General features: G+C 36.9%; 2 protein-coding genes across 3 annotated transcripts; both read left to right on the top strand.

Moving 5' to 3' along the window:
* The first annotated feature begins 1,991 nt into the window (after positions 1–1,991).
* On the top strand, positions 1,992–9,079 carry imp4 (IMP U3 small nucleolar ribonucleoprotein 4). Its single transcript, XM_052106579.1, has 9 exons — positions 1,992–2,065; positions 3,035–3,143; positions 3,261–3,344; positions 3,424–3,533; positions 3,754–3,886; positions 4,143–4,297; positions 5,080–5,174; positions 8,026–8,099; positions 8,241–9,079. Exons 1-9 carry the CDS (start codon positions 2,063–2,065, stop codon positions 8,351–8,353), a joined length of 876 nt encoding a protein of 291 aa, XP_051962539.1. The 5' UTR covers positions 1,992–2,062; the 3' UTR covers positions 8,354–9,079.
* A 197-nt stretch (positions 9,080–9,276) lies between these two features.
* araf (A-Raf proto-oncogene, serine/threonine kinase) lies at positions 9,277–26,443 on the top strand. Of its 2 annotated transcripts, none has more exons than XM_052098014.1 (16): positions 9,277–9,301; positions 12,923–13,135; positions 13,667–13,770; positions 13,899–14,001; positions 15,761–15,915; positions 16,011–16,121; positions 16,235–16,382; positions 16,664–16,688; positions 16,896–17,023; positions 17,133–17,335; positions 18,647–18,823; positions 19,460–19,506; positions 19,839–19,957; positions 20,137–20,268; positions 23,318–23,452; positions 23,550–26,443. In XM_052098014.1, exons 2-16 carry the CDS (start codon positions 13,028–13,030, stop codon positions 23,688–23,690), a joined length of 1,836 nt encoding a protein of 611 aa, XP_051953974.1. In that variant the 5' UTR covers positions 9,277–9,301; positions 12,923–13,027; the 3' UTR covers positions 23,691–26,443. The 2 variants fall into 2 exon arrangements, with proteins under 2 accessions (XP_051953974.1, XP_051953983.1); XM_052098023.1 differs by having other exon boundaries at positions 16,902–17,023; positions 23,550–26,360.
* Positions 26,444–27,969: the final 1,526 nt, after the last annotated feature.

The raw sequence follows: 27,969 nt of genomic DNA, 5'->3' as shown, positions 1-27,969 counted from the left end.
AATAAATCTAAACTTTCTAATAAATCCTATAGCTAAACTTCCATGTTCTAACCTGGAGAGCCCTGGCTCAGGCTGATTTTCGGGAGTTTCAGGAATTTTAGGAGAGTTGGGGGTGTCTCTAGTAAAGCACTGACACTGGCACTGGCCCTGGCTCTGGTTCTGGCTCACCTTTTTGCCTCCTTCCAATTCTTTCTTTTTGCCCTCTTCTCTCTCTCACTGAGCTCATTAACACCCTTCTTCTTTCCAGTCTCTACTGGGTACTTTTTTCTTCTGGGTCAGCATTACGACATTCCCTAAATCTCCTTGCTATCTCAGCTCTACTTGGACTTATTCTTGTAAAAAGACCATTCAAAACATTCCCTTACAAACTGCTGACTCCCCCTTTAATTGGTGGTCCGGCTAAACTAGGCTTGCATATTCTTGCTCATTTACATCTGCACAGCTGTATTTTTTCAAACAGGCAATTAAATCTATTATATGTACTTTGTTTTGATCCCAGTCTGTTGTTTTTATTACATAGAAAAAAAGTTTGTCAAATATCGTGACATTTTCATCTTCATCAAAAGGCCTGCTGATACCGATATCACCAAAAAAGTCCATATCGCACACTCCCACTATGTATAGCATCTACTGTTATAATATTTGTTTAATAACTGTTGTAATATGTGTAACATGATTAGAATGTGGCAAAAACTATGCACATGTCCTCCCTGTCATGTACCATGTCCACCCTGTCATGGAAGGCTTGGTGACAGCGTGGACAGTGACAGGCTGGACATTTTTGGCTAACGTTAGCAATTAATGAACACATGGTGGACCTTAAGTTAGCAAAGTGATTCATTACTGAAGGTGACTGTGTGCTGTTTAAAAAATATATTTTGAATTGCTGAAAAGTTTTATATTAATTAATATTTCACTGAGAGGGTGGATATGTTAATCTTGACAACATCCAACTATAAACACAATATGATGAAAATTAGGAAATATAAGTTTAGATACTGTACTTTAAGCAGTTTTTTTTATCCTCCATTAAAATGGTGGTGGTGATGTCACTGATTACATCAGCTGGTTTCTTAAAGGGGCAGTTACCCCATAATGTCAGGGTGGACAGCAATTTCAGAGACATGTGCAAAATGTTTAATATTATTATGAAAATAGAATAAAATGATCAAAATAACTTGTTTAATCAAATAACTTTTTTAGGACAATAAGAACATTTAAAAAGTATTTTAATTTTGTGTCATTTAACCACTTATTACACTCATTCAACCACTTATTACACCGCAGAGCGGCTTGTGGGAGATCACGTACACCCAATCAATGAAAATGGTATAAATGAGGGAAACACATTTCAAGAGACTTATCGTTGTACTGATTTTTGTGTAGATGTTTGGCCATTTAAATAAAACCTCAAAATGTAATTATTTTATAAATATGTTCATGATGACTGAGTGAGTCTGATGAGGACACCAAAGGCACTTTATAGTGATATTGACTCAAATTTGTCAACTTCTCCCCACTGTCTTTGAGCAAATGGGTAAGTGAAAATAATATTTGCTGTGATCTCAATTCACCGCTGTCGAACTTTACCCTGCAATCGTTTGCTTCCGCGTTCCAAAACCCAGAGTATGAAAAAAATACATACATTTTATGCTTAAGAGAATTGTTTCTTTGACCGTTTTAAACAGCATGAGATTAATAATAAACAGCTTTCACAGATAAAAGTATCTTTGTTTTGTCAGTATGTTTAACTAACTTGTTAATCTAACAAAATTTAGTTAACCATACTGACTAGACAAAAATATTCTATCTGTGAAAGCTGTATATTTCACAAATAGAAGTACTTTATTTTATTGTTAGATTAACTGTGTTAACGTAATTAACTGTTGCGTTTGTATAATCTATTATTAAAAGTCTATAAACACGACCCGGTTAGGAACTTTTATTTTGAAAGACCCAGTGATGTTTGTTCGCGATCAGTGATTGGATGAGCGGATTGTCCAACAGGAAGTCGTGACAGTAGACTGCAAGGAGGCCATATCGTCACGTGTAATTCTTCAAAATGGTAAGTGGTAATTGCAATTTATTATTTAATTTGAATTTGAGTGGTTGATAAGATGTGTTTAGTTTTTTGTGCGTAAATGTTTTGACGTCAGGTTTTTCTTCCACCCCATTCATACTAGAACTATGTTTATCAAGCCAGGCGTTGCTAACATTTTGTTTTAACGTGTGTTCAGGCAGGATATTTATTAATTAATTAAATGTGTGATGGATATGTTAAGAAGACACATGAACATTAGGGAATGTCATAACATTGTCTGAAAATAGCTAAATCGTTTGTAGCCGAGCTGTGCAGCTGCATGCTAATCTTTCAAGTCGTGTCTTCAAACGTGTTGAGATTTAAATATTTATTTATTTCTATTTAGTATTATTTAACTGTTGACGATAGGGTATAGCTTTTAAATTTGGCTTGGTGTCAAACTTTAAAGAGAAGAAGTCATTATGAACCTATTCAAATAATTTTCATTGCATGCTGTCTTTTAAGGCCACAACAGACCCTGACTCTCAAAGCAATTCAGATTAGTTGACCAAGAGAACCGGAGTATCACTTGCCACGCTATAGTGCGTTCGTATACATTATTATACATAGTGCAACCTTATATTGCTCATAAGGTTCCATTTGTTAACGTTAGTTGGCATGATCTAAGAATAAACATTACTTTTACAGAATTTATTAATCTTGGTTAGTGTTTATTTCAACATATACTAATACATGTTTAAAATAAAAAGTTGTATATGTTAACATTAAGTAATGCACTATGATCTAACATGAAAAAACAACGAACACTTGTATTTTTATTAACTAACATTAACAAAGAGGAATCAATGCTGTAAGAAATATATTGTGCATTGTTAGCTCATGACACCTAATGCATTGACTAATGTAAACGATTGGAACCATCTTGAAAAGTGTTACTGTAACAATATATATTCTACTATTCACATTTTTGCTGAACTGTATTATGTGATCTAGCTGCGTCGAGAGGTGAGACTGAGGAAGGAATACCTGTACAGAAAAGCCCAGGAGGACAGATTGTGCACTATTGAAGAGAAGAAACAGAAGCTCAAATCTTCTTTGGATGGTTAGACTCTAGATTTGCATCTAACACAATTGCCTGTATTCAACTGTTAATTGTCTTATAACTTGTCTCATATTATATGAGGATGTCATATCGTGATGTTGTTTTTATCTTTTGCAGAAAACCGTCTTATACCCACTGAGGTTCGGAAAGAGGCTTTAGAGCTACAGAAACTGTTGGAGTTTGATGATGAGGGTGGAGAAGGTGATTAGACGGTCTGTTTTTTCACATGTGTCAAATGCTCACTGTCTGACATATGAAGTTGTTTCTTTATATTGTGTAGGTATCAGCTCTCATATGGATGATGAGTACAAATGGGCAGGAGTGGAAGACCCTAAAGTCATGGTCACAACATCCAGAGACCCCAGTTCCAGACTCAAGATGTTTGCCAAAGTTTGTTAAATAATTGTATTCCGATTGTACTGATGGAGCAGTTTTATACAAGTATTTATTTGTGTGCATACATGTGTTTCCCTTTTCTTTTTTTTAATGTTTTAATGTGATTAAGTCAATATGATAATATGAAACTGAATACAAAGAAAACAGTCTTCAAGCATCGTGCAGAGAAGTGGTGTGGTTGTGGTTTATGTCTTCCATTTTTTTTATTATGCAGGAAATGAAGCTCATGTTTCCTGGAGCTCAGCGTATGAACAGAGGAAACCATGAGGTTAAAACATTAGTACATGCATGCAAAGCTAATAGTGTCACTGACCTTGTCATTGTCCATGAGACAAGAGGCCAGCCAGGTATGTACTGTTTTGTATGGAGGCCCTGTTTTATTCTCTGTTCTGGACATGCTTATATATGTGTGTGTGCACAGTGTACCAGTAAACATGTGTCATATTGTAAAAACTTATTCAAATGCTTTACTTCCCCATCCGGTTTATTGTGCTCAGCAATACTACAATGTTTTAATGTTGTGTAACTTTCATCTAGACACTTTCCATGTGTGAGGTTTAATTGGGTGTACAGAATCTTAATTTATGTATTATCTTTTTATAGATGGTTTGGTGGTATGCCACCTCCCTTTTGGGCCAACAGCATACTTCACATTGTATAATGTGGTAATGAGACATGATGTTCCCGATATCGGGACCATGTCTGAAGCCTACCCTCACCTAATCTTTCACAACTTCTCATCACGTCTTGGAAGAAGGGTAAGGGTCTTAAAGGAAATCACCTTGATTATCAGTTTCTCACCTAAGTTGTATGATTTTTCCATGTCCTGTGTTTTTTTTCTGACATTAAGCATTATGAACTGTTCACTTTAGACATAATGTGATAATGTGTGTGAAATTACATACCGGTAGTTTGATTTGTTTCATACTACTATTTTAATATCTGTCTTAAAGGAATTTTAGGTGTTCAATTCAAGTTATGATTAATCAACAGCATTTGTGGCATAATATTGATTACCCAAAAAAGTTTCTTGACTTTCCCTCCTTTTCTTTAAAAAAAACATCTGGGCGATAGTGAGGCACTTAAAATGGAAGTGAATGGGGTCAATCCATAAACGTTAAAATACTCACTGTTTCAAACAACTGCGCAGTTTAAAAATTAATTTGTGAGTTTTAACAGAAGAATTAATGTAAGTGCTTTAAAAATTATACGCTTCACATTTCTGCCTTTAACCCCCCATTCACTTCCATTGTCTATGTCCAAGTGCCTCACTGTAACTTGTATTTTTGCTTTTTTTAAAGAAAAGAGTCTAAATATTTTTTTGTGGTAATCATCATTATGCCACAAATGCTGTCAATTGAACTTGTTTTGAACCCAAAATATTCCTTTAAAATATCTAAAAAGAATCATTACTGCCTTTTTAATTACAATAATAGATGGCGACTACGTTTTCTTTAGTATACTTATACTTAAACAGAATGTGGCGTTTTGGAAAGCTTTGGAAAGTCAATTTATGTTAAGTATAAATATTTCTGTGTAGGTGTCCAACATCCTTAAGTACCTGTTTCCAGTACCGAAAGAGGATAGTAGACGTGTTATTACATTCGCAAATACAGATGACTTCATCTCTTACAGGTGAGTGGAGGTGTTGAACAAAAGCAGTTAAGTTAAGCTCAATCGACAGCATTTGTGGCATAATGTTGATTTGCTAAAAAATAAATTTTTTAAAACTAAAAAAAGACAAATCTGGGTTACAGTGAGGCACTTAGTGGAAGTGAATGGGGGCCTTCATTTAAATGGGCTTTTATCGATAAAAATGGTGTACGTCATGCCTAAAGTTTGGTTAATCGCTAAAGAAATCTGCCCTTAAGCCGTTTCCATACAGAAATGTGTGTTTATATGCAGTTTTGGTAAAATGGGAAGAGTATTGAGACAATTCATTGAAATTAGCCAGATTACTGTCATTTTAATTTCACAAATAAAAGCAATCAGAAGAGGAGGAATTGCAATCAAAAGGGAACAGTTGCCCTTCTCATAGGACTGTAATGAGGCTTTTCCACTGCACGGTACAACTTGACACAACTCGACTCTGCTCGCTTTTTTGGGTTTTTCACTGTGGATAGTACCTGATACTTTTTTAGTACCACCTCAGTTGAAGTTCCAAGCAAGCCTAAATGTGACATCAATAACCTGCAGATCACTGATTGGTCAGGGAGAATCGTCACTACCAGTGTCACTGGATTTCCGACACGCAACATCAACCCACTAGTTTTAAAGTTAGCAACAGCGATAACAGTATCATTTGTTCACACGACTTTCAAATTGTGAAAAAATAAATGGCAATAAACGAGGTGCAGATTGTTCACTCGTTAGCGATGTGCGAAACGAAAAAGTCTCTCAGGAAGTGTCTCAGCTGTTGGCCGCACACGGCTTCCACCGGACCTACCAACAGTGTAGGGAAAAGTAAAAAATTAAAAGTGACTACAGAACTATCAAGGAAATGTGGGAATGGTTCGACCAAATGGGCACTATCTAAACCAGCAAGCAATAGGAGGGAGAGTGCCCTTGACTGGCGTTGATCCACGATGGAGGATGGTACATTTTGTTATGTTAACTCTATGCTCTGCTTGAAAGCTTCACTTTATTTAGTTGACCAGCTACTGAAAGCTTGCTTCTAAAACAGCCAGACATATTTAACTGTTACACTTGTGTAAAATCACTATGCAACAACTGCTTTATGCAGCACAATGAGCTAGTGGCTAACAGCTAGTGGTCGTGTTGTTTTGGTCAGTTTGTGTCGTGATGTCATGGCATAGAGGCGGTGCAACTATGACGATCAGCCTATAATCCCACCCACGTTGAGGTGGCACAAAACTGCAATGGAAAAGCAAGCTCAGAAATCTAAAGCGGGTAGGGTTTAGGAGAATCGAACCGTAACGTGCAGTGGAAAAGTTTCATAATATTGGTCCTGATGTTGTGCCTATCGCAGGTTGCCACCGGTTCTGACCAGAAAGCAAATCACCATGGCCCTGTTAAAGCTGGCAACCTGCACCAAATAGTTGAGAAAACTTTCTTAGTATAAGGACCATAAATCGATGTGTATATGCTGTGTGCACCGCTATTAAAGAAAAATTGATGCAGTGTAATATCAAGGTTTACAAATAACAGGCTATTTTGAACAATGATCTAATCTAAATCATCGCCATCACAACTGCATTATATCCTGCATATTTGTCCAGCAGCTTTTAACGACCAACTGAACTTGATTGTCATCTAAACTTAATATTAGCATCATAATGGAATTTACATTTCCTGAAGAAGCTCAGCAAATGCGATCTGAGGTAAAGAGGGTTATATTTATAATATTTAAATGTATTAAAAGGTTCAAAAGCTGGTTTTCTGAAAGTTAGCTAATTGGACAGTTCTGAAGACTATAGTCTTGAAAAAAGTGTAGAACATTCTGAGAAAGTCATTCAGCTGACTTTTTTTTAATCTACAGAACAGGCTGAGGCTAAGTTTGTGTTAAGAAAAGGCATATATAGGTCTAAAAATATTTTATTTAATGCTTTCTTCATTGGTAGGCTAATTTGTTGAATTTAATACAGGGAATTATGCTGGAAGTTTTGAAAAGCTAAATAATTTTATATAAATGGGCTGTATGTTCTGTATGTAAAAAGCACACTGATGCTTTTCTCCTAGTATTGTGTATTTATTCTTCATTGCACAGAAATTATATGTTTTTTGTATTATGGTCTAATTCCATGACTTCCGTCTATTATTTTGAATGTGGAAAAGGAACTTTAATAAATAAATAAATGTATTGCTACCACGATTATATTAATCAAACAATGGCCATTAAATTGTTCTCTGTGCTCTTGTCAATGTGCATAATACGGGATATTTGTGTTGGCACTCCTGGAAATGTCATGTTTGCAGCATTGAATCTGTGCTATGCCATTAAGATCAATCCATAATCACGTACAATAAATTGGCTTTCAAGGATGTATACCTTGTCGTCATGATTCAGGCTAACAGTTGGGTTAAATTCATGTGACACTATATTTTTGCGTTAATGCCAATTTTCTAGACAAAAAGTGTTTCCAAACCAGTTTTCCATTACATTTGAAATATTGACATAGAGTTTATGCACTAGAGTTAAACTGAAAAATATTATGTCGACACTTGTGAAAGTTTAGTGATAATTTGCGTTTCAATCAGCTTAATTTTGAACGTTTTCAGCAAAAAAATCCTTGGATGGAAACATAGTTACTGTAAACTTGATTTGTTCTTTTCTTCATTTTCTTTTTTTTAAGGAAGAATGAGTCAATATACTTTACATTTTTAGATTATACATTTTTGTGGAAATCAACATAATACCACAAATGCTGTTGATTGAGCTTTAACTTGTATTGAACCTGGAACATTCCTTACATTTTTGTCTTGAATGTTCATATAAGAGATCAATTTGAAGTTTTGTAAATTGCAGACACCACACCTACAAGAAAACGGACCACAAAAACATTGAGTTGTCAGAAGTTGGACCAAGATTTGAAATGAAATGTAAGTACCACTTTTAGGGTTCTTGATAAGTTGATATGAGTGCAGTTGGCATTAATGTTGATGAGTATGCATATATATATATATATATATATATATATATATATATATATATATATATATTTATTTATTTTTTCTTTTCAGTGTACATGATCAAGCTCGGCACGCTGGAAAATGAGAATACTGCTGATGTTGAATGGCGACACCACTCTTACACACGTACTGCCAAAAAGAGGAAATTCTTGAGTGTGGAGTAGACATTTTATATTTGTCAGAAATGTGTATTGGTCAATCCTTATTGATATTTCCAAATGAATTCCACCTACATAGTGTTCATCATTTTTTATGTTTTTTTCTTCATTTAATTGTGACACTTACAAATTTGGAAGCAAGGTGGGGAAATTGCTGTCTGCAGAACGATGTTATTATATGGTTTACAATTAAGAATTTTGTACAGCACTCACTAAACATTAAAACAACTTAACCATGTATTTGCTTTGTATAATTTCTTCATTATGCTTTATCAAATGTGGTTTTGCAAAGTTTGTATTGAAAACATTTTTGGCAGTTTGTGCTCCAGTATAAGGATTTTGTTCAGTTGTCATTTTTCAAACCTTTTCAGCTTATTTCCGTTAATGGAGCACAAAAGTAGATGTTAGGCAGGAGTGTTAGGGACTGACAAACTCAGTCACCATTCACTTCAATTGCATCTTGGGTCTATGTAATGAAAGTGAATTGTGACTAAGGCTGTCAGTTCCTAATATCTGTCTTTGTGTTCCAGAAAAGAGTGTCATCACTCAACATGAGTGTGAGTAAATGATGACCGATTTTGTTTGGGTGAACTATATATAACGACATATAAATGCATAAATCACACCTCACACATTTAGAGAGTTTCTAAGAAGAACTGAAGTTTCAATAAACATGTATTTAAACTATCGGGCAGGAACTTTCTTTGAAATCCGTATAAACATTTGGAACAATCGATCAATAAAGATGTGTCATGGTTGATAGTCATGTTTAGTTTTTCGCACCACACGCCCCTTTTTCATTCCCTTGCTACAAAGGGTTACAAAAAGTGACCAATCAGCGCCGTGATTCATAGAATCTGACCAATCAGAACGCGAGATTTCGCTGTTCCGCTTTCCATGAAATTCTTTGCTGATCCGACTTGAGACTGAAAGAATTCAAGATGGCTGTCTCAGGTGAGTGTTTACTCTGGAACATAAATACAAATTGAGTCTCGGTAACGGGCCGCGTAGTTTGCTTGAATGTTAACTGCAGGTGTAAGAAGCCTTAATTTATAACGCCGAGGCTGAAAAATACATTAAGACAGTTTTTTTTTCTATTTTTCTACACAGAATGGGTGGCCAGCATTAGCAACACAAGCTAGCTAGTAGGTAGTCGTCTAATCCCCTTTAGCCTCATGAAAACAGCATTCCCTTTTTCAGCGCGAAAGAAACCCACCTGACCTGATTTAAGGGTCTATATATGTGTGTGTATATATATATATATATATATATATATATATATATATATATCTAGTATCCTATTATACGAAAATGCAATTTCATCTAAATGTTGACTGAAATCGTGATCTATTGAGTAAGCTAAGAGTGAATGGCCGGTGTTGCTATAAAAGAGCAAAAAAAAAACATAGTTACTCTATCTAGATGGGAGATGTTTTTGTAAAACATCTGTATAATTTTCTCTCGCCTCTTGCGCTTGCGCTGCATTTGTAACATGAAGGGTGATGCATTTCTCTCAATTTGCCTTTCTACTTACATTTGAACAAGGACTGATCATTGAGGAGTTGTTGAGATGTATTATTGGGGTGGTTGATGTTGATCAAGCAATATGTACATTTGGAATTGTGACTGCCTGCTTTCTGGCTTTTATGAACTGGAATCTGAGTAGAATGTGAGAGATGCACATGCTTAAGTGGATGTGTTTTATGATTAATTTATTTATTACATGCTGTTCTGGTTTCTTTTGTGTAGCTGTACAGCACAAGACTATTAATTGTGTTGTGACGTTTTGCATAGTGCTTCACTGTAGTTGAACCTTTTTGCTTGCTTAAAGTATAGCAAATTTGTGGCATATGGTTACAAATATGGTATACTTCATTAAATACCATTACATTTGCCGATTAAGTAAGTGGTCTTTAATATAGACCATAAATAGAGATGCACCGATTGCAATTTTCTTGGCCGATTACGATTTTTTTGCAAGTGTGACCTGCCGATACCGATTTTTTTCAATTTTCTTTCTAAGAACTATTATTGACTGCATATACAAACAAAATCTACCTTTCTTCAATGCAACATTTTATTTTCATAATAAAATAAATTATTAAACATTACAATTTCCCCCAAACTGCACTAAGTTACAGGATCTTCTCTCACTTAAACAACTCTCAAAATAAAGTGCTCTGTGACTGGAAAGAGGTAGAAATAACAATTAACTGCAAATGAGTTGCTTTATATAACAGAAGTCATTTTCCACTATTTTTATATATGGACCTTTTTCCTCTTTATTACTTGTCTAACAAAACAATTCCAAAGATCTGAAAAACTGAAGTGTCCAATACGCTCAACTTACGTTAGATGTACAAATATCAGTTGTAAAACTGATTGCTGCTTCGGGAACGGCTTGTAACCATACCTGTCAACACTCCCGTTTTTCCCGGGAGTCTCCTGTTTTGTTATTTCTCCCAAAAAAACTCCCGTAATTTGTATGGCCCAAACCATGTTATATGAATAATCACATCAATATATATTATTCCAAGGTGGTCCAGTTGCTAGATCTTGAATGAAACGCATCCTACTCACACAATCGACACATCATACACATTACAAATCATTTATGACCTCAACCTGGCAACCTACAACCCAGTTGCGCTGTTGATATCTGCACAGGCAGTAGACGCGGGATGTTAAATCAAGCATCACTGGTAGATGGGAGGAGAAGACTCAGCTGGTGCTCCGGTGAAAAAAACAAAATATACATGTACATTTAACAACAGCTGGATGGAAGAATTTAATTTCATATCCCGAAGCCATATCGACAATGCCCACGCCTTTTGCAATGTGTGTCGCACTGATTTTAATATCGGACACGGTGGGAAAAATTACGTTACTCAGCACATTAAATCACAACGGCACAATTTGTATAGTATTTAGCCTGCCTCTGCCATCCAGCACCCCACTTCCCCTCTCCTGGATTTGTGTACCCAAATGTTGACAGATAACAGGCTGCGTGACATGACACGAGATTAAACAACTCGGGCAACGTGACGTCGGAAAGTACCTCCTACTCTGTATCAAGGAAATGTATCCGATTTCTGAACCCTCTGTCCTCAACTATGGAGAACAGCTGGTCATCCACTGCCATGAATTCCATAATTTTCCTCGTAATTGCTTTGGTCTTTTCGCTGCTCATTCCAAGGAATGAGGCTGCTGACTTGTGGCTGGCTCTGAGCTCTGGCTAGCTTTAGCCGCTTTCCTTTTTTAGCTTCTTTGTAAAAATGGGCATTTTCAGCTGGGTGATAAATGTCTAATTAGGTTTGTTGTTCCGAAAGTTATTGTGGTGGTTCCCCCACGGTTTACTTTGGCCTTACAATTATAACACATTTCGAACTTTATGTATTCTTCACTCACAGTGAAGATCTTCCACGCCAATGACATGTTTACGTGCGGCTGTGACATTATTGCCTGCGCCGCTGGCAACAAAACGGACCGGCTGATCATGCGGAAAATCGGCTAATTCCGGTCGCTGGCCGGTCGATCGGTGCATCTCTAACCATAATGTAAAAATGTGTTTAAATGTCATCAGTAGATTCTTTTATTTGGGGAATTTCCTTCATCATGTGTCTCATAATGTGTGCAAAATTTTTTATTTATCCACTTTACATTCCACTCACATATGGTTCCAAGTTATCAGTTTGCTTTTTGAGTGCATTGAAAGTGCAAATTTTTGTGTTGAGATGGAAGTGGATTATGGCTATCAATGTAGGATGTGCCATAGCCATTTAAAACTAATTTCAAGTCTTATATTTAAGCCACTAAGCAGACTATTTGAATTGTCAGTTTTGGAGGAGTGCAACTTGAAGTGTGTATCCTTAATGATTTAAATCTCAAAAGTACTGAGATTGTGCTTTTTGTGGAAGCATCGGAGATAACAGAATCGCATCTTTAATGCCACACTCTGTGTATGTTTTTTTGGCAGAGAATCCCTTGGCACACACAGAAAATGTTATCTTTATTTATTCAAACTATAAAGTTTGGAAAATGTCTAAATTTGTCAGATACACTGCTCACACCCATGCCCTCCTTCATGTCCTCCCTGTGTGTGTGTACTTGTACCATAAATGCTTCAGTGCTCTGTAACCTTGAGAAACAGTTACTTTATCAAGGGATAATTGTACAAAACAAGGGAAACAAGTTTTTCTAAACATCTGTGCTAAGACCATGAATAAGAATTCTCCTCCAGCCTCCACCTTCATAGATAATCTTACTTCTCAGAAATCATACTGCTCTTAACCCTGTGAGAAACATTTTTAATTCAGGCAGCACTATGGAAGAAATGTTTAACAAAATCAAACCGAATGCAATTTCAGAGTTTTTAGGAAAAGTTATTTTAAAAACCTCTTATAGAATTGCTTACACATTTCTCGCCATGGAAAAAGCCATAGAAGCTGGCATGGCGTTAAAAACAAACAAACATCTCAGCAATCAACATTAAATTGAAGATAGAATATGCAATGTTTGATTTGTTAAAGTTTTATAAAAAATCTTAAACTTCCAGTCTATTTTTTTCCATACCAGTCTCCAGATGAGGGCTTCTTCCTGCTTTGCCCTGGTGTGTGAATCTTTTGTGTGGCTGACTGAGTCTCAGTGCTGCCAGTCCCTCACTGCCTCTTTGGAGACATCATGTCCTCCACCTCCTCCTGTTCCTCCTCGGGGGAAAACAGCCCAGAAGACATTCCCCGAGGTGGGGGCACCATCCGTGTCTACCTCCCCAACAAGCAGCGGACGGTGGTGAGGGTTCCATGAACAAATACTCATTCAATGTCTTATTCATTGGAGCCTGTTATGCAATGTTTAAATTACCACAAACTTCTTGGGCAGCTTTTCATTTCATTCTTTGAAAAGTTTTCGAACAACTTGTTTAAAGGTGCGGTTTAAACTTAAAATGCATTTTTGAAAAATGTGTTTAAAATCAGATGAAAACTCTAGTCATAATAGTCTTCAAGAAAAAGGTGTTTTATTTTACATGAGGTTGGTTGCACCCTCATGGGCACTGCCATGTTGAGATCACAGGACGTATATGACAAATAGGGTTCTTTTAAAATGATTTTGGTAACCGAAAACCTTTGCTTTAGCGTGCTACTGCAGCCATCCACAGTGATAGTCAGTATGAAGTAAAAACCTCCATCCTATTGTCCAAACAAAAAACTGCTTTGTTCACCTTTCAAAGGATTTGTCACAACCTGTATGTTATTAACTTGTCTTTGTGTACTTGTCTTTTTGTGTGTGTCTGTTGATACCACTATGTGACTATGTTTTCAGGTAAACGTTCGACCTGGGCAGACTGTCTACGACAGTCTAGACAAAGCCCTGAAAGTCAGAGGCCTTAGCCAGGATTGTTGTGCTGTCTTTCGCCTTCTTGAAGGGTACGTGACACTAAGAATCTGGCCGAATGGATGCCGTTACCCAAAGTGACAAAATGTCTCCCTTTAGGACAGTTTGACAGTTTTAGGACAATGATGTCTTTTTGTTTTTCTTTCCTTCTTTTGGACAGCCGTAAGAGGCTTACAGAATGGAACACTGACATCACACCCCTCGTAGGGGAGGAGCTTCTGGTAGAAGTGCTGGATGATGTTCCCCTTACCATGCACAACTTTGTAAGTGTGCTTGCTCAGCAAAAAAAAATCAATCTGCATGTGGGAAACTCCGTTCTCCTTTCAGGGCCTCTTTAGAATTTCTTTGGAACTGTGCATGTACTGGAAAATATGTGAGGTTAATGCAGCAAGTAATCTGTGTATATTATCTCTGAGGTAGGTGTATGTGCAAATATTGTCATGTACAACTAGAATTACATTTACAAAGTCTGAGAAAATGTTCCGTGTTAGAGCTCCTTGATGTAAAATGTTTGATACAGCAGTTCTAAAGCACCAGCAGAGCTGTCACAAACATCAGTGAGATCACACCTCTGTTATATAAACAGTCTGCTAATCTAAAAGTCTCTCTTGGTGCATCCTGAATTTAAAGTCATTCACAGGTCTTTCTGTTCAGTAGCTTTTTGGACATTTCATTGTTTAAATTGTATCTGTTGAAGCTGTAATGTAAAGGGATAATTCACAACAAAAGGATATTCTGTCATTATGTACTGACCCCCATGTTGTTACCAAACCCGTATAACTTCCGTGGATTACAAAAGGAAAGGCTCAATTATACCCTCAGTCACCATTCACTTTCTTTGTATGAAAAAAGATGCAATGAAAGTTAATTGTGACTGAGACATACTACCTAACATCATCTTTTGTGTTCCACTGAAGAAAGTCAGTCAAATGGTTTGGAACAAATGGTCTAACCACCCTGTAAAGTCTTCGCCAGCACATTGCAAAGAATTTCAATGAGGTGAAGTTCAGGACTCTGTGGTGACCAATTAATGTGTGAAAATGATTCCTCATGCTCCCTGAACCACTCTTTCACAATTTGTGCCTGTTGCATGTTGGCATTGTCGTCCTGGAATATGCCCGTGCCATTAGGGAAGAAAATAAATAAATGTATGGGATAACCTGGTCATTCAGTTAGTCAGCTGACTTAATTTTACTGCCTCTTAACATTGCTGAGCCTAGACTTGTCCAATATAAGCAACCCCAGATCGTAACACTGCCTCCAGAGACTTGTACAGTGGACACTATGCATGACTGGTGCATCGCTTTACCTTTTTCCATTGCTCCACAGTCCAGTTTTTATGCTCCCAAGCACATTGAAGTAGTTTATTTACGAGTAGCCTCACTAACAAGTGGCTTTCTTGTGGTCACACTGCTGTTTAGTCCCAATTCTGTAAGTTCATGTCGTATTGTGCATGTGGAAATGCTCTTATTTCACTATTAAACATAGAGTTCTACTGTCGATTTTTTTTTTACGATGTGACTTCAAGGGTTTTAGTGATCTCTGATCACTGTCATTCAAGATTTTTTTTCTGACCACATTTCTTCCACAAAGCTGACAGTTCACCACTATCCTTCCAGGTTTAATAATGTGTTGGACAGTTCTTAAAACAATTCCAGTGATTTCAGCAATCTCCATAGTTGTTTTCATTGCTTGATGCAGGCCAATAATTTGCAGTTTCTGAAACACAGTAACATATTTTCCACGACCATGTGATGCGCCTTCCAAAATGGTCATTTAAGAAATGAGACTGCATTAATATGTTTCAGTTGGCAACAATTCTTTTAACCCTAACTGATGCAGTGCCAGTTAGGGTTAAAAGAATTGTTGCCAACTGAAACATATTAATCACTGCAATAATGATCAAACCACAGGCTCTTAAGTATCTGCTTATTTAAATCCAAACAGCAACTTTGTTTTTGGCCAGGTAGTGTACAATGTGCCAATCAGCATCAACATTAAATGACATTCTTGTTTTCACAGGTACGTAAAACATTCTTCAAGTTAGCATACTGTGACTTCTGCCACAAGTTTTTGTTCAACGGCTTCAGGTGTCAGACATGTGGGTATAAATTCCACCAGCACTGCAGCAGTAAAGTCCCTACTGTATGTTTGGACATGGATACAATGACAAAACGGTTCGTGTTTCACAACTGTGCAAATTAAATCTTGCACTAAGTGTATGTGTGTTTGTTATCATTTATGTTACTGAATTGGTGTTTGTGTCTCTTAGGTGTGGTGCTAGTTCCTGCTCAGAAGACTACCCTCAGATACCAATTTTGATCATGCCAGACTCCAATTCCATATTACAGAGTGACCTAGCTTTAACCTCTGATCATCATGGGTAAATTTTTTCTTCACTTACAGATATATACATGTTTGTTTGTTTTTTATCCCCAAGGGGAAATTCGAGTTCCTTGTCCTCATTATCAAAATTTAAAAATGTTCCCCTCTTAGAGGAGACCTGCTGTCCCCGGGCTCTCCCTCCTTCTGTTTCCTCGTGCGGGGGGAGGACGGTCAGTCTCTTCAGAGGCATCGGTCCACCTCAACACCAAACGTCCACATGGTCAGCACTCTGGATCCCGGAGCTGCTGGCCTCATGGAGGTTAGAGATGGGACTAGAGACTCCTCATTTCCAAACACTTTACTTGCTCCTTTTGGTGTCTTTGATTTAACAGGATCAGGGCTCCCATGAACATGGAAAACCTGGAATTAAATGGGAATGGCTGTATCAAATTATATAAGTAAAATGCCCTCTGTACAAGAGACAGTATTAGCTTGTATTTCATGAATTTAGAAAATATAACTCTGAAAGTTCTATATGCCTCTATCACCTCTCCATCATCACATTTATTTATTCATTTCTTTTTTTTCACTCTCAATCAGGAGCCATTAAAAATCAGTGCAATGGGTGAGTATTTTTCTTTTCTTTTTTCTTTTTTCTCTTTAATTAGTGATGGTTGGCCATCGCACATATGAGCACATATTAATTTTTTGCACACACCCACATTACACTGTTCATTGTTCTGTTGCCCATCATTACTATTTAGATTTACACATCTTAATGTGCAATATCCATGTGTATGAAGTGGCCTTTAATGCCTACTGTTGTCCAAAGGACCAGAGCCCTCTACCAAGCCTTCCACTAGCCCACCCCACCTAGGATCACCAGGAAGAAGACCCCCCAAATCCCCTTCTGAGCCCAAGGAACGAAAGCCATCATCATCTGATGATAAAAAGAAAGTGGTGAGCGTCTATTTTATGTGATCGAAACCTCAAATGATTCTGCTTAGAATATTAGGGGTTTCTGGTGTTGCAATCGGTTGTTTTATTAAATTTTGTTGCTGGTTCTCAGCACCGTGGAGGTTACAGAGACTCCAGTTACTACTGGGAGGTGCACTCACGGGAGGTGACCATGTTAAAAAGGATTGGAGCAGGCTCTTTTGGAACAGTCTTTAAAGGCAAGTGGCACGGAGATGTGGCTGTCAAGATTCTTAAAGTGACCGAGCCCACACCAGAGCAGCTACAAGCCTTTAAAAATGAGATGCAGGTTTTAAGGTAAGTGGCCACACCTCCCAGATATTTGCAAAGGCACCTGTCAATGATAAAAGATAAGTTATGTATAATATTAAATAGTTGGCATTTGTCAAGGTTCCCACTTTAATGGAAACCCTGGCAAAGTCATGGAGAATATACATGCGCGCCCATATATATGCATACACCAATCAGCCACAACATTAAAACCACCCGCCTAATATTGTTTATGTCCCCCTCGTGCTGCCAAAACGGCGCCAACCTGCATCTCAGAACAGCATTCTGAGATGCTATTCTTCTCACAACAATTGTACAGAGCGGTTTTCTGAGTTACCATAGACTTTGTCAGTTTGAACCAATCTGGCCATTCTCTATTGACAATCTCTCATCAGCAAGGCATTTCCGTCCACAGAACTGCCACTCACTGTATGTTTTTTGTTTTTGGCACCATTCTGAGTAAATTCTAGAGACAGTTGTGTGTGGAAATCCCAGGAGATCAGCATTTACAGAAATACTCAAACCAGCCCAACTGGCACCACCAATCATCCATGCGATAATCTAATCAGCCAATTGTTTGGCCGCAGTGCATAAAATCATGTAGATACAGGTCAGGAGCTACAGTTAATGTTTACATCAACCATCAGAATGGGGAAAATGTTTTAGCTCAGTGATTTAGACCACAGTGTGATTGTTGGTTCCAGATGGGCAGATCCTGGAATTTGGAATCAATATATTATTGGCTGAAAAACAGGATTAAAGAAACAGAACATACACACACAGAATAAAATTATATAAAATGATATGTCCCCTCCCCCCGAACATCCCCCCTCCCCCCAATGTGATATGAACATTAACCAAAGCTCCTGACCCTGACCCAAAAAAAAAATATCTGCATGATTTATGCATTGCGCTGCTGCCATATGATTGGCTGAATAGATAATTGCATGAATAGGTAGGTGTACAGGTGTTACTGATAAGTGCTCAGTGCGTATATGTGCTCTGCTGTAGAATATTTAATCAGCTAAATATTGGACGCAAACCATAGTGATGCCTGATTTGTGAGTGAAATGTTCTTTTGAGTCTATTCTTTTCAGTGAATTTGTCAAACAGATCTACAAATTTATATCAATGTTTCATTAGTAAACCTGTCTCAATTGAATGAATAAAACAAAATCCTTAGCCATTATGCCCAAATTGATTGGACATTGATGTATTGGCCAAACACTGTGGGAATCCTGATTGGTGCTGCTCTACTGAACTTTTACTCTAGAAATATCATCTGTAACTGATATTTTCTCTCTTTTAAGTGTAACTAATTTTATGCTTACTCCTCAGAAAAACACGTCACGTTAACATTCTGCTGTTCATGGGCTTTATGACAAAGCCTAATTTTGCCATTATCACACAGTGGTGTGAAGGCAGCAGCCTGTATCACCACCTGCACGTTACAGAGACCAAATTTGACACCATGCGCCGTATTGATGTTGCTCGCCAGACTGCTCAGGGCATGGAGTAAGAATTTCAATTTTTTTCTTCATTGACAACTTTGTTATATGGACCTCAGGTCTTCTGGATTGCCCCTTATACTTGTAGCATATTTGCTGTACAAAGAAGCCAAACGTGATAAGAAAGATTATATAAAATACATTTATAAGGGAAAATTCCAGGAATAGTCTTAACCAAGATGCTCCACATACAAAGGCCAATTGACAATATTGTGGTTACAGTGAGGCACTTACAGTGGAAGTGAATGGGGCCATTCACATATACTTAAAAGCATAGCCACAAGATATTACACAGAAAAGGTTAGTAAGTGATTTTAATAACACTAAAATCATGTTAACTCTCCTATTGGTTACGTTCTAGCCAATTTTACAACTTTGTTTGCCATGAAGAATTAATTTAAGTCCTTTTATAAAATTATAAGCTTCACATTTCCACCTTTTCAACCCTCCAAAAATGTGCCCCATTCACTTCCAATGTAAGCCTCACTTTAACCTTTTCTTCTATTATTTAAAGAAAAGGGGGGAAAATATTTTTGTGGTAATCACCTTTATGCCACAAATTTTGTCGAATGAGCGTAACTTCTATTGAACCCGGAATATTCCTTTAATTTTGTATATATTCTTCTTCTTTTGTCTTGAACAGTTATCTTCACGCCAAGAATATCATTCATCGGGACTTGAAATCTAATAGTATCCTTTCTATAATGCATTAGCAGTGCTCTTGCCTGTACTGTGAGGGAGATCTGTTGCATTAATACCTGGCTAGATCAGATGTTTAGATCATTCTCTGCCAGCAGATGGCATCATTACTGCATTCACTACACTGCTACAATGTCCTTGTAGATTTATTAGCTCATGTCTGTAGTGATTGGTTTTAATGAAGGGTTAAGAATTGGTTTATTCTCCTCCCTACTTATGATTTATTTGTACTAGATCCACTGATGGATATTTCAGCATGTTTCTACTGAAAATCATATACTGTGTATTGATAGTGCTGAGCTACTCCTGAGCTCATTTGTCAGATATCTTTCTGCACGAAGGGTGGACGGTAAAGATTGGTGACTTTGGGCTTGCCACAGTAAAGTCTCGCTGGAGTGGCTCTCAGCAGGTTGAACAGCCCAGTGGCTCCATCCTGTGGATGGTAAGTAAGCACCATCAACCAGTTCAATACTAAATTCTACCTGAGCAGCCTGTTTTCAACTATGACATTTTTCTAGGTAGCTTACACGCTGGGTACAGTGTATAATCACACCCTTCCATTGTTACTGTGACAAGGCTGTATTTAACATGGTCTCACAAAGCTCTGATGTTGTCTATCAGGCCCCTGAGGTGATCAGAATGCAGGACCATAACCCATACACCTTCCAGTCAGATGTATATGGCTATGGAGTGGTGCTTTATGAACTGATGTCTGGGACTTTGCCTTATTCAAATATCAACAACCGTGATCAGGTCAGACACACTCTTTGCCATTTTTAGCCATACAGTTGTGTCCAAACTTTGTAAATATGAGCAAAGAAGGCTGTGAAAAATGTGTTTATTGTTTATCCTTTTGATCTTTCATTCAAAGAATTTACAAAAATCTATTTGTAACAGGGTTTAAAATGGGCAAGTAGGAGGTGGAACTGGCGGAACAGTCAAAACCATGTTTAATGAAAACTTAAAAGACACAAACAAATACACACATGGCAGCTGTGTGTGGCTCTATCTCCCCCTAACTGCCGCATACGGCTCGGCCTTATCCCTTTCCTCGGCTGATTAGCCTGATTGGGGACTGGTCGTGCACACTCACGGCCCGGCCTCGCCCTCCTCCTTATCACACTATCCACTAATGGATATCAAACCATTTTAAACATAACACACGTTTTATCAAAATACTTGTCAAATATATGTGTGGCACAATTATAGGCACCCCTTTTATTCAATACTTTGGACTACCTCACTTTTCCAAGATAACAGCTCTAAGTCTTATCCTATAATGCCTTATGAGGTTGGAGAACACATGGCAAGGGATCTGAGACCATTCATCCATACAGAATCTCTCCAGATCCTTTAAATTCCCATGGTCCATGCTGGTGGACTCTCCTCTTCAGTTCACCCTACAGGTTTTCTATGGGGTTCATGTCAGGGGACTTGGATGGCCAAGGCAGAACCTTGATTTTGTGGTCAGTGAACAATTTTTTGTGTTGATTTTGATGTTTGTTTTGGATCATTGTCCTGCTGGAAGATCCAACTAGGGCTGAAACGATTAATCGACGTTATCTACAATGTTGACAATAAAACATTTTTTTTACATCTCATTAACTTAACATGAGATAATTTGAAACTAATTATGACTTAAGAAAGAAGCACTGCAGCTCGCGCCTGATTGAGAAGATGAAGAAAACAGCTTGCAGTCCAGATGCACTCCTAACTTTCCAAACAGCTTCAGGTGATGTAGATCGCAAAGTATGAGGGAATAATACAAAATAAAGTAAATACAGAAGCACTCTCGTTGTGAAATAAGCAGAGCTGGCGATTCGCCGAAGAAAAATTTGAGGGTCGAGTGTCTTTAAAGGAAAAACCCCGGTGTTGCGTTTTTACCACAGTTATATTTAATGAGTTATAGCTTTATTAAAGTTCAATTACTAAGGAAGCAGGTCATGTAAATAACTGCAAACTCGAAAACTGGCATTTCTCTGTGTGGTCAGCGCCTCTTCTATGAGTTGCGTGAAGTGTCCCGATCTAAGGGGGAGAATTTTGAGAATGCACCCGGCTGATGCGCACTCTGTCACGGGGAACCTCATCGCTCGTGCATGCTCTTAATGCAGCTAGATTATAACGTGATGGCTCGTGACTTATTGAATCAAAATAAATGCATCACTGTGCACTTATGATGAAAATTGGCTATACTCCGCTTTATTAATAAGAGCGAGTTTTTTTGTTTGTGAGTTATAGATGGATGGAAGTGAACAGAAAGGTGATTTTGTTTTTGTTTTGGCTTGTTTTCTAAAAATAATATCTAAAACTAATTTAAAACCTTGTGCATTTACTAGGTATACTGCAGAATAAAAAACTGTTACCTGAGAATGTTGAATATAATATTAAAAATAAAACTATTTTAAAATATCTCAAAACCCTTATAGAGCATTTGAATCAGAGGCTCAAAAACTGGATAGAAAATTACCAATTATTCCTAAATTACTACTTTTAATGAGTCACACTAACATAAGTAGACCTCCAGGAACATTATAAAATAAAATCCAATTCATGACACCTTTAAATATGTGTATTTTGTATACAAGCATATTTTTTCACTTTGTTATACTTCTGCAAGTGCAGTTAAGACCAAATATACTTCATAAAGGCAAGTCTAAATATCTTATGTTGCTTCAAGTAAATGTATCTTGTTTTAAGGATTTTTAGAAAATTTTAAATGGAAAACAAGACATAAATGCTTGATAATAATAGGAATTTTTGCAGTGATTTTATTTAATTTTTTTTACTGAATTAAATTCAATAAAAAGTATTTTTTTTTTTCTTTTAATTAATTGAATGTCATTTAGAGGTATTTTTAAAAGATGATTTTGTCTTCTGTATTGTTAGCAAGCACATTTAATACAGCCATTTATGTCGGGGCACTAGCTGAATAGTTGGTTAAAAGCTAATGAATAATCTTTGCAATAATTGCAGAATAGTCGAAAAATCATTCTAATAATCGTTAGATTAGTCGATTATCAAAATAATCATTAGTTGCAGCCCTAGATCCAACCACAGACAATTTTAAGCTTTTCTTTCAGAGGCTGTCAGGTTTTATTTTTTTTTTATATTTTTTTTATATCTGTTGTATTTGATATTTAACCATGGGCATTGGGTACTTTTCCATATAGCTAACTCTCTGTGTGTGTGCCAGACTCATCTCTGGTGTTTGCTTCCAAAAAGCTCTATTTTTGTTTTATCTGACCATAGAACCCGGTCCCATTTGAAGTTCCAGTAGTGTCTGCATGCTAGAGTTTGTTGTTGGATGAGAGCAGAGGCAGATTGTAGTTTGAGACTTTCTGACCCCAAGACTAAATTCATTTCTGTAATTCTCCAGCTGTGTTTCTTGGATAATTTTTGGCCACACAATCCATGCGGCCTGTGTGTTACCTCATTTACACCCATGTGAAACAGGAAGTTATGGCTGAACAATTTCATGTTCCTAGTCACTCAGGAGTACAAAACAATAAGGTTATATGTAAATATTTTGAATGAAAAACAAAAGGATAAACAATTAAGTCATATTTTTCACAGCCTTTGCTTATTTTTACCATGGGTGCCAATATTTTTGGCCACAACTGTATGTCAGGAATTGGTGTACAATATTACATGTTGATGGATTCCCCTTTCTAGGTTGAACTTATAGACCAAACCCCTAAAATGTAAATTTTATGTCTTTGATTGAAATCAATATATAAAAATGTACTGTTTAAAAAAAAAAAAAAAGCTTTATTATGATTTTAAAGTTATTCACCTCCTACAGATTATTTTCATGGTGGGTCGTGGATACTTATCCCCAGACCTGAGTAAACTGCACAGTAACTGCCCTAAATCAATGAAGAGGCTCATCATCGACTGTCTGAAATTCAAACGGGATGAACGGCCTCTCTTTCCACAGGTGATAATTGGAGAGAGATTCATATACATTTTACATAATTTTAATAATGCAACAGCCACTTTTCATGCTTGCTTGTATATCCCCTGATGTTGCACAGATCTTGGTGGGCATCGAGCAGGTCCAGGATCTGTTGCCAAAAATCGAGCGGAGTGCCTCTGAGCCCTCTCTACACCGCGCTGTACATGCCGAGGATCTGAATCCACTTTTCCTTCATACCACACGCCTCATGCCTCTGTGAGACTCCCAGAGATGCTCCACTCTTTTCCCAAATGCCGTATATCATCATTCCAAGCATGGAATCCCTTATTCCTCTGATTGTTCCACACATTCCCGAGAGCACCTGGACTACTGCATTGGTCCCACATATACTTAAACACCAAATTTATCGACTCATTTGGCGCACTCCTACATCATCTCCCCTTATAGTTCCAGAATTCTCTCCATGCTGCTCCGGTGTAAACTGTCAGACTGCGGAAGTCTAAGTAGACCAACATCTTTCTAACACTGAAGTAGGAAATAATCTGTGTTCTCTTACTACACATGGATTTGGAAATCCAAGCATCATATTTGCAATGTATCGGCACAATCTTTACAACCTCTATTTTGAGGTGTATTTCAAAATGTGTTCTGCTTGTGCTTGCAAGTTATGTTTTTTACTTGGAAATGACAAAGCATTTTTTTTTTTCATAGAACCTTTTCTTTTTCTCCTGGTTCCCTCTTAACCTTTTTTTTTAATTTTTTTAATTAAGCTGCAATAGAACACCGTGATGGCTCTGTTCATTTGCGTGTCAGTCACACTCAGACTCTTTGCTCAAAGCGACATCATAGATTGGTTTGCAGTCAGTTGCTTAAAATACATGGTAATATAATCTTTTATGTTCAGTCAAGATCATACACTCATAGATTTGTAATTTTTTTTAATTCCGTTATTCCTTTTTTTACTTGTCTAGATGGAATACAACTAGATGGTATTGGATGTACATGTGACTGGTACCCTTAAAGAGATAGTTTGCCCTGAAATGTAAATTCTGTCATCAGTCACTCACCCTCAGGTTTTTCCAAACTTTTATTCCATTAAACACAAAAGATATTTGACAGAATGGCAGTCACACATTTTTATTGTATGGCAAAAAGATGCAATAAAAGTGAATGGAGAATGAGGCTGTCAGTCCCTAATATTCTGCATAACATCTCATTTTGTGTTCTGGGGAAGAAAGATAGTTTGGAAGCAGATGAGGGTGAGTAAATTATGACAGAATTTCCATTTTTGCATGAAGTATCCCTTTAAAAATGATGCTGTGCATGTGATATTTTCACAAACCCTTCTTAATTGGCTATTTTTTACTTTTGGGCTTGTGCTGCATTTTAGTCTGCTTTATACTGTAATAGTAAAGAAACTTCAGGAAAATTGCACAGATATTGTCAGTGACACCACAGAATCAAGTTATCCTCATAAAGCATGGATGCACATCCTGAAGTGATGGGGGAAGGAAAAATTGAGCATGTCATTTTCTTTGTTAGTTTGAAATGAGTACATGATGCTGTGGTTTAAAAAAACAAATATGGTAAAATTATTTACCATGTTTCTTTTAAATATTGCATCTTAAAACCTTTAAACCATTCACAATCTAAGTTGAAGTGGTTCATGATGACCATAACCAGGACTGGTTAACTAATACTGACACTTCATCTCAGTCTGGCTTGTGGACTCATGCATTTGGCACAGATGGCATTGTTAAACATTGGCAGTACTGCCCACTGCTGTTGAAATGTCTTTTTTTTTCCAATGTAAAAATTGTCTCATATCCTAGCTTAAATGGATAATTTACCAAAAAATGAAAATGATCTCATAATTTACTCACCCTCATACCATCCCAGATGTGTATGACTATGAACACAAATTAAGATTTTTAGAAGAATATTTCAGTTCTGTAGGTCCTTTCAATGCAAGTGAATGGTGACCAGACATTTCAAGCTCCAGAAACCGCATAAAGGCAGCATAAAAGTAGTCCATATGACTCCAGTGTTTTAATATATGTCTTCTGAAGCGATTTAATGACTTTGGGTGAGAAACGGATCAATATTTTAATCTTTTCTTACTGTAAAGTTTCACTTTCAGATTAATAATTTTTTATATAATTGTAAAAGGACTTAAATATTCATCTGTTTCTCAAACACACCTATTAGATTGCCTTTTGAAGATGTAGATTTAACCACTAGAGTTTTATGGATTTCTGCAGCTTGAAGGTCTGGTCACCATTCACTTGCATTGAAAAGACCTTAAAAAGATATAATATTCTTCTAAAAATCTTTGTTTGTGTTCAGCAGAATAAAGTCATATACATCTGAGATGGCATGAGGGTGAGTAAATGAGAGAATTAAAATCTTTGTGTGAACTATCCCTTTAATATGCAGAGACATCATATTAGTAAGCCATAAATAGGTTGACTTTCTGTAGGAAGAGTCTATGAACTTTGGCTCAGTGGCACTTTCAAAACATTGACCCAACATTGGCTCAGCCAATTGTATGAGTTTGCGATGGAACTACCTGTTTGTTTGTTTGTTTTAACGATGCAATTCCTTACAGTAATTACACACAGCACCTTTAAAAGCACTGTAAGTCATTTTAAGATGGAGTTACAGTTGATTTGCTTACATGCTATGCTCTCAAGCAGTGTTTGAGAAATTACTCTAAATACACTTCTTAGAATAGGTTTGTAACTTTAGAATCGCTACTGACCACTGGTTAACCATGGCTAACCAGTTGCAGAAAATGCTTGGATAGGCAGCCTCTGATGTCCTACGAACAAAGCTGCTGCTAAACTCACAGATGATCAAGATGGTGCTAAGGGCTAAGCTGTGGTGAGTGAGCATTAAAAGAATGGCAGTTCATCATTTTGTTTCATAAGCTCAATAGCATTTCCTTGCGTAACAGTCTTGCTGTGTAAAAGCAATATTAAAGTTATTTTTTCCCATTCCGATGTTTTCATTCGGACTGACTAAAACCTACAATGATGGGGCCTTATTTGTTCATTTCCCACCTTTCCTTTTTAATGGAGTCTGTGTGTAACTTATTGATTTATTTGTATTAAAGGCAGAGCTTTGGTTTTTATCTAGCAATGTTTGAATGGGGGCTGGGCACCCCGTTGAGCTGTAGTCATTCCATATATGATGCCTATGAATGATTCACTGGGGGATTCTGAGTCTGATGTAAGAGGATATGAAATATGGTGTCATGTCCCCTGACAGACCCAGCTGTCTAATATATAATTATATTTTCTTAAACACTTCCTCTGTTTTTTACAGTAAAACAGGGCGTGAATGAGGAAGTGTTTCTGGGCTCTCGTAGTTGAATGTTGATGTGGTACTCGTCAAATATAGATTTATTTTTTATTAAGAAACCAATGGAAATAATATTATTCAGGACAAAATGCAAAAATTGACATGGTTATCATGCATTTTGTGGGTGTCACTATTTGCTCCTTTGCTAACAGCTGAGAAAACAAGACATCCAAACCCTTACAAAAACCCTTGTTTTTGTAAGGGTTTGGATGCACAGCTTGTTCTGTTGAAATGTATAAATGCAATAGTTTAAAAGCTATAAATGATTTATATTGTTTTAAACCAACAGCCTCTGTTATGTTGGAGTCTTGAATATTTGACTTCATATAACAGCACTGATCTAGGAACAGTTTCTTCCACTGAATGTTAACATTACCTGTTGTATGAGAAACTGTAAAAAAGAAACTGGTCCTAGATCATTAGAACAGTAACTTAAGCCAATTCTGGAAATTTGCAGCACAGCCTGAATGGCTTTCATGTCTTTCTAGATACATGTGGGACTTGGAGAATGAAAGAGAATTACTAAGACATATGACTGCTACTTCAAGCACACATGAAAGACTTGAGCCATCAATAGCTTATTTAATGGTTCAGTAATGGAAAAAAAAAACATTGATTAGAGAGGTTTATGCATTTTTAAACAACATTTTAAATGGTAGTTACTACAATGTTCCCCCCGCCCCCTTTTTTTTTTTGCTTTTTGAAGGGTAATTTTTATGTGGTGGGTAGTAAATTGATATTACAAAAAACATTAATGGGCATCTACATTTTTTGCGCTGGATCAGGAAAATACAATATTTTTTCTATTTCCCCTATATCTTTTAAGCAGCTTTTTTGCTCAAAGCACACATTACGTTGATTCTGTTGTCCAGAGGGGCAAAATGTCACCTTCCCCCCCCCCATGAAGCCCAACATAAGATAATCAGTATAAATCTAGTTTTCTGCTTTTGCATAAGGGTATGATTGCAAAAGGGTGAAATTTTAGATCAGTTTACAAGCCACCATTTTTCAGAGCAGAAAATCTAATGAATGATCTGTTATAGTTTAGCATATTTTAGGTGAATTGCAATAATGTATGTATAGTTACAAGGGGTGTTTGCGAAAAATGGTGTATTCTGCCGTGTACAGTTACTTTTTTTTTAAATTTACTTTAAATTGTATTTGTTTCTATTTTT

Source organism: Xyrauchen texanus, chromosome 3 (assembly GCF_025860055.1).
Source record: "Xyrauchen texanus isolate HMW12.3.18 chromosome 3, RBS_HiC_50CHRs, whole genome shotgun sequence".
Lineage (NCBI taxonomy): Eukaryota > Metazoa > Chordata > Actinopteri > Cypriniformes > Catostomidae > Xyrauchen > Xyrauchen texanus.
Note: the sequence above shows the minus strand (reverse complement) of the source record. Positions and strands in the feature narration are given on the sequence as shown.

Excerpts from the sequence above, each read along its gene's own strand:
- imp4 (XM_052106579.1), top strand. Across the intron at positions 5,175-8,025 it reads GATGACTTCATCTCTTACAG|ACACCACACCTACAAGAAAA; the intron begins GTGAGTGGAGGT and ends TGTAAATTGCAG. Across the intron at positions 8,100-8,240 it reads ACCAAGATTTGAAATGAAAT|TGTACATGATCAAGCTCGGC; the intron begins GTAAGTACCACT and ends TTTTCTTTTCAG.
- araf (XM_052098014.1), top strand. The coding sequence starts at position 13,028 with ATGTCCTCCACCTCCTCCTGTTCCTCCTCGGGGGAAAACAGCCCAGAA. Across the intron at positions 13,771-13,898 it reads GTCTTTCGCCTTCTTGAAGG|CCGTAAGAGGCTTACAGAAT; the intron begins GTACGTGACACT and ends TCTTTTGGACAG. Across the intron at positions 15,916-16,010 it reads ATGGATACAATGACAAAACG|GTGTGGTGCTAGTTCCTGCT; the intron begins GTTCGTGTTTCA and ends TGTGTCTCTTAG.